The 7,500-nt window shown below is 36.0% G+C and overlaps 1 protein-coding gene across 1 annotated transcript in view; it reads left to right on the forward strand.

Moving 5' to 3' along the window:
* Positions 1–6,547: 6,547 nt before the first annotated feature.
* The window catches only part of LOC105348069 (transcription factor Sox-2), a 2,057-nt gene continuing 1,104 nt past the window's right edge, over positions 6,548–7,500 (forward strand). The window contains exon 1 of the mRNA XM_011457360.4: positions 6,548–7,500. This exon is cut by the window's right edge and continues 1,104 nt beyond it. Coding sequence (XP_011455662.1) covers positions 6,750–7,500 — 751 coding nt within the window. The 5' untranslated portion in view covers positions 6,548–6,749.

The raw sequence follows: 7,500 nt of genomic DNA on the forward strand, positions 1-7,500 counted from the left end.
CAGGTGCAAGAAGCGACCCCCCACCCCAATCACCATTTTTTTTAGAATTGCACCATACTTGTATAGTGATTTACATGTTTACACGTGCATCTGCTTAAATAATTAAAAGAATATCACATGAATTGCTACATGAGCTTTCTTGTCATTCTGTGAACAATCATGGCCTTGGTCCATCTGAAATGCTATCTGTAACAGCTCAGTGACGGTTCTTTTTGGCATTTCATCCCCGAAGTGACCACTTCATTCATATAAAAACCTGTACTAGTACAGTAAACAAAATTCTTTTAACTTGGGCACCATCTGTTACTTTGTCTGCAAGTTGTTTTTCTTTTCTATCGATGTTTGTTCCACCTTAAAAATAAAATCTCCCATGGTTTCGTTCCTTGGACCCTTCTGGAACTTTTGATTGATTTAGCTGCAGTGCGCCGTACCTCTCTCTCTCTTCGTATTTTATCAGACATTGTCATTCGGTGTTTCTGCAGCTGAAAATAAATAAAGAATGCACAGTACTTTATGTTGTTGACGTGGTTGTTTGATATTTTAAAGAATCTTGGAGACATTTTCTGTTTATCTTTGAAATGTAAATCACAGTTTGTGATGTAATTACAGTGATTTTTGAAACATAGGTGCGGATACCAGATCTTTTACAATTCTGGCCTTCTCTAGAAACAAATACGGTGACTAGAAGACATCGACAGGCTTTTAAAATTTTATATATTTTTTTTTGTATTCTAAGACTTCGAGCGGGTATATCGTACAATTTTTAAATTTATAATCTTCAATTAAGTTTAGATTAATCGAATGTGAAATTTGTAAGCTACCCTGCGGCTGGTGAATCATAAATAAAGTTTGCAATATTGTTTTAAGTTGGCCTCTTTTGTTGGACTGTGTATCTTATGGATAAAACTAGAAGCAGGAGTAAAGCTCTTTACGAGGGGAAGTTTTATTAAAACTATTGACAGAAAATCTTAAATTTTTGTTTCAGGCCGGGGGGAAATGTTCCCTTAATTTGTATAGTCTGTTAAAACAAGGCGTAGTTATCACGCGGTAAGAGAGTAAAGCAGCCGAGCGAAGACGTAGCGCAAACATTTAGTCCATAACGTCCGAATGTTGACACAGACATAGTTAAAAATCAAAGGAATTTGTGAATTATCTTTGATCTCTTTTAATACTTTTACCACAAATTTACAAAACAAATACTGCCATGTTGACAGAGGACAGTTTGCTACCCCACACTTTTTGTTTTCATGTGGAAGTAGGAATAGTTTAAAGCCACTCTCTGGATCGTTCGGAAATGTTACATCATTGGCCATGTAACAGCTGACATCTTTAATTCTTTGTCTTTATCTGAGCAGGTTAAGCAAAAGAAATGTTTTTATATCTATTACATTTCTCTCTCTCTCTCTCTCTCTCTCTCTCTCTCTCTCTCTCTCTCTCTCTCTCTCTCTCTCTCTCTCTCATATTATCCTGTATAAGTCTCAACAGTCAACAACAGAAATGATTTTAATTAGTTTCTTCACAAAATGTGCTCGTTTCTAATCCGGACAGAATTTGGACATAAAACGTCCATTTACCCTCAAATCTTGGTTTTGTTTGCTTACATACAAATTTTTGTACAATTAGGTCATATAATAGATATATGTTCACCATGTAGTCCCCAAGAAAACAGGATATACCGAAGTTCGAAAAAAAAAACCACTATTGTTTTTATAAAGTTGCTACTGTTTTGGTCTCTACTTGGGATTGTTTTAACAAACGATACATGCCAAATCGTCCGATGAACTCTGTTGTTTGTTCGCGTTGTTGATCAGAGTGTTAATTGGGGTTCATAAGACCACAGCTTCCATATTAATGGCCGGGGTCGCGGTCTGTATTTTTACAGTGGCCTGACAAGGACCAGAAAGGGGTCCATCTAGACATTCTTTGTGGGATTACGTCGAGGCTTTGTCCAAACATCGCTGGCTATTGTTTATTTTTTAAATTCTTGTGCAAATATGTATCCATTTCTGCTAATGGACGCGCTTTGCCAGGGGCGTAAATATACCCCGGGTTTTTCTGTTGTAACAGCGTTTCGCGACCGGGGTCTAAATCGATCAAACCCAAAGCTGGGTGCACTCGATTGTCACTCATCAGTACCTACGCGATCTCTTGCGCAAGAAAACTGATAGAATTGTAACAAATTAATTTCCCCTGTAATGATGCTCTATTGTGCTCGCCAATTAACAGGAACCAATCAGGGGAATGGTCCCCTACATGCTGCCCTCACAATGCGGCAGTGGAATGGGTTGTTTAATTGTTGGTCGCCGTTGATATAATGTAAGCCGCTCTCCAATGCTTTGCCAGTTCTCTTTTGTCCGCCCGTGAAAATCTATAGTTAGCCCTATTCATAGCCTTGAATGGTATTTGAAGCTATTATCTGCGAGTACAAAATATATTGTTCGAAATTTGAATGAAACTTTTCTTATCAAGTTACATATTACACAGGGCTAAGAGAAGTCCTTTTTATAAATAGAGAATAAAGTTTATTGACTAGAATCAAATCGGCGTTATATTGGCTTCTATTCCTCGATCTTTCTAGTACTACTTGCTACACATTCAGACTGTGCTGTCTTATTTTTACTGAAAAAAAATCCCTGGAGTTTTATTTTTATTTGTTGGATACAGTTTTGGGGCAATGTTTTCCCTTGATCCTTTTTCACATGGTTGCCATTTTGTGTGTTTCGTGAGATTTCGAAGTGCCCCATGGTAAGTGAATCCAAACCAATTCTACGCTTTTCTTATTAACAGGGTTATAGCAGCAACTTTCATTTTAGGGCCTGTAGTTTTGCTCTGTCGAATACAATGGCAATATATAATTCAACAGGATTTTCACATAACCACGTTGCAGTATTCGATATATTGTCCTAAGGTAGAGGGGAGGTGGAGTGGGGGAGGGGGGTGAAGTGTTTCAAACATGTCATTTCTTATAACAATATCATCTTCGTAGAAATTTCATATATCTTAGATATATATAAGCACTGTGACGGTCGAGCCGTCGCACGGCGGAGCTTCAGGAATGTTACGGTTCGCTGGTCTTATGTAATCTGCGCGGCAGCGGTGTACAGACCATTGAAAACTTCCTGGCAATACTTTTGGTTGTTTGCCCGGTTGTTTTGCAAAAAAAGAAAAATATCATTAAAACTACTTACTCCTATTTCCTACTTATAAAATGTCATTTTGAAAGAAAAAAGAGGAATAGTACTTTTTTGTAACAGCGTTCTCGGCTTTTCTCTGTAGTAATCTTAACCAAGCTGTCAGAGCGAAAGAAAACATGCTGACACGTGACATCTACAAATTTCGGGTACATGGGAATTTTTCTCAATGTCGGCCAGGGGATATTAGTTTCAGTGAACTATACAATCAATAGATAAAAAATAAATCAGTTGTCTGATAATTGCATTTTTATAAAGATTTTTACTGAATATCGTGAAACTGCCTTAATTTGCATGTATATTTATTTTCTTAGGCTTATAGTTACATACTCCTGTTTAAGTTTGGACGGATAAAATTTGAGTCTCGATTCATTACAATACAATTCAAATTACTAAGTTAATTAATCAAGAAAAACGAAATACTGCATATAGATAATTTCTCCAATAGTAAATTATAATATTTTATTCAATTATTAATTGGAAGTTTTAAAAATAATAATGAACGTCACTTTGTGTTTTAACTACATTTGTAGAACAGGGCATTCTTAGTATTAAGAACTCGTACCTAATTCTTTGGTTTTCCATCCAATAATAGTGTATGTTCAAATCAAATGTAAAAAGACAAATGAAGTGAATTAAAATTGCAACCAAAACAAAACCCCAAAAAAACCCACTATGAAAATAAATGAATTTGAATCTGAGAAAATATAGGTTTGACGCAGTTTTTTGTTTAATTTTGGAGACAAATTTTAACCTGCTGACTGTTTATGTCCTTTTCTCATATAATTAAGTAGTTTTAATTTCATAAATTTATTTGTATTGATCTGGTTGGCAATGCTATTTACAGTAGAGAGATTAATACATTTGATATTAAAATAGTTTCCGAATTTCGTTGAATTTAAATATTTTTGTGTGAAAATGTAAAGATTTAATTACTTTCGTAGTATCGACCGGAAATGGTTTAATCTTAAAGTATTTAGTGAGAATCACTCAATTTGACCGGGTCCCCTCCAGGGGAATTTTTCTCACCGTAGCGGACTTCAAAGAACCCGGCTGACCGTTATTTTAAGCGGGTCGCTTGTGTTCTTGACAATCAGATAGGCTTTTCACACTTCGGTAGCGAGAAACATCGGTACTTTCCGTAAAGATTTAGAATCACTGTTACATTCCAATTGACATTAATTAGACAATTAAAACTCTTTTTATCGTAATTGTACTTAGGTGCTAAAACTGCTGTAATCTCGCAGCGTAAACAAAACAAACACCGCCCAATTAGTGTCACTTGTCTAACATTTGTTTACTTTTAGAAATTAAAAAATGTTATATAATTATGAATGTCGTTGAAATTTAAATTTAAAACGTCAGTGTCATTTTCACATGAGACTTTTTGAGTCTAATCCAAGAAAATGCCACATGTATATTACTTAAATATATATACATTAAATTAAAAAAATATATTTATTTAATTTTTTTTCAAATCATCACATTTAATTATATTTGCATAATGAAAAAGAAATACTAGAAAAAAATAATAATTAAGGATGGTACATGGTGGACCGTTAAAGATAAAATTAATCTGATATATTTATTTATTTTGAGTTTATTAACGTAAGTAAAAGTTGTAAATTGTGTTGTCGGCAGAGTTTGCGGGCTTTTAGAACTAAATCAGAAAATGTGGAGGGGATTTACTGAAATTCCTTCGGATTACCAGTACATGTTAAGCATTACTCATACACAACGTTTGAACCAGGTGGGGGAACTTCACAAACAGATGGCAAATCTAGATTTCTTCAACAAATACTCAAATTCAATATTTACAAATTTCAGGTCCAAAATATAAGACATCACAACTATTTTTTCATTAACGTAATATGAAAACGAATATATTTGCATTTTCAATTCTTTAAGCCTTGCTCATAAATATCCATTTTTAAATAAGTCTTAATCTGAAATCTTAAACCGGTAAATCAGTTAATCCCTGGCTACTTATACAGCCGCTGGAAGAAGAAGAAAAAGTCCTAATGAAGTCAAAATAGACGGGTTTAGTATGTGTTTAGGCAAGTGTGTTTTTAGTCAAAAATAAAAATCTACACACCGGGCACATGACCCGATATATAGGTCACTAAAGTAAAAAGTATCAGTTCATACTTTTATTATTTTTTTATCACGGCTAACTCTTTTCAATTTCATTCAGTTAAAAAAAAAAGAAAGAAAAGAATAAGAAACATGGAGTTGACTTTTGTTTCTTTTGTGTGGGGGATAACAATGGGGGTGTATAGATATGTACGATTCGTGGGTAGTGTGCCTGCCTTTTGTTGTAGAATCAAGCCGAGTAACCATTTAACAGAGATATATAATGGTGTGCTTTTTAAATACGGGAATTAATGCAGGTTTTCAACACTTACAATGAAGCTCGTAGCCCAATACAATGTAGCATTTGTTAGTGTGTATAGTTGGAATGGTGTAAGAAATCAAATACCTGTTTTTGTTGTTGTTTGGAAAGGGCAACATGAATGAATTTTGTAACACAGTAGCCTGATCAAAGATTAGAGTAATGTATCGTGAAGCTATGAGTATAGTGTATTGAAATGATTATTGCCCCGACTTCAATGCAGGGAAATTATAATGGATTTCTGCATATGATCACGCTTTTTGAATTTTGAATTTTATTGCCTCTGTACAAAAGTCTTTGTTAGATATTTATAAAATTTCCTCAAAATTTGATTTCATTTTTTTTTTAAAAAGTAAGTAAATGAAATAATGTAAAGATAATTTACATAATATTGATAGAAATTTTATTTAATATTTTCCACAGAAGAATAACCCAAAAACATTGCTCTGTATCCTTTTTAAAGGACAAATTTTGAATAATATATTTATTATTAGGTGTAAATAAAATTCAAATGGTGAAGGTAAATTTTTCAATAAATGTATTTTATATTTATAATATTAATGATAACAGAAAAATCCCCAAAAACAACCCCGACATAAAAAATATGAAGAAAACACAGAACTGAAGTTTGGGAATTTATTATCGAAACTTATATATATGGTTAAAGCAACGATCTGTTTAATACAGTCTTATTTACTGTGAATAATATTTATTCTTTTTTATGGAATTTTGATTCATGAATATCTGAAGTGTACATAATTGTTTTATGGCAATTATCTAATCTCGATCTGTAACTGGCATCGAAGTCTCTATTTTTTCGGCGCTGAGTGTTGTTCAGATCGGGTCCACCTGTAAGCCCCGCCCACTTTTAAGTTCACACCTTCCTCGCTCCAACACAATTCACGTCAAATTTCTCGTGGTGAATTAGCATGCGGCAATCTGATTGGACGACCAGTCGTGTATTTGTTCTCGGCCGAATCGATATCTCGTGTTCAGTAAACCATATTAGTCAAATGAAAAAGAAGTAGCGGGGTATTCAACTCGTATTATTGAAAGACAGTGAAAGGACCAAAAGATTTATCATTTTATCATCTCAATTGGATTTGAACTTTATTCATTTCCATTCGGACAATACACAGGCTGTGTGAAGATTGTGAAGAACTCTCATGGAATATCAGGACCTTCCCGAACAGGACTTACCAAAGCCCGGACAAACACAGCTACCCCCATCTTCTCAAGGAATGCACGTGCCGGTCAACCCTCAGCACGCGGGGATGCATGGCTCCCATTCTCACGGCCAGCCCCAGCAACACTCACCGAATCCCCAAACCAACCTCAATGGCAGCGGAGCAGGGTCCCCGAATTCTGGGGCCAGCAAAAAAGACGCAGACAGAGTGAAGCGCCCTATGAACGCCTTCATGGTGTGGTCTCGCGGCCAGAGACGGAAAATGGCCCAGGAGAACCCGAAAATGCATAATTCAGAGATAAGTAAAAGACTCGGTGCTGAGTGGAAATTATTATCCGAAGCCGAAAAACGGCCATTTATCGACGAGGCCAAAAGACTCCGTGCCATACACATGAAGGAACATCCCGATTACAAATACAGGCCAAGGAGGAAAACGAAAACACTCATGAAGAAAGATAAGTACGCCCTACCCGGAATGCCATCCGGAGCCCCTCTACAGCCCGGGCGGGAGGGACAGATGTACCCCATGGGAGGATACATGCCCAACGGGTACCCTATGATGCACGACGCAAACGCATACATGAATCAAATGGGCCTTGCCGGACAGTACGGCTACATGCCATCACAACAAATGCCCGGGAACCAGATGACGTCGGGATCCTACATGAACGGAAGCTCCAGCTACACCATGTCCATGGCCGGGATGGGCCCTTACCCCTCAATGTCTCCCT

Source organism: Magallana gigas, chromosome 8 (assembly GCF_963853765.1).
Source record: "Magallana gigas chromosome 8, xbMagGiga1.1, whole genome shotgun sequence".
NCBI lineage: Eukaryota > Metazoa > Mollusca > Bivalvia > Ostreida > Ostreidae > Magallana > Magallana gigas.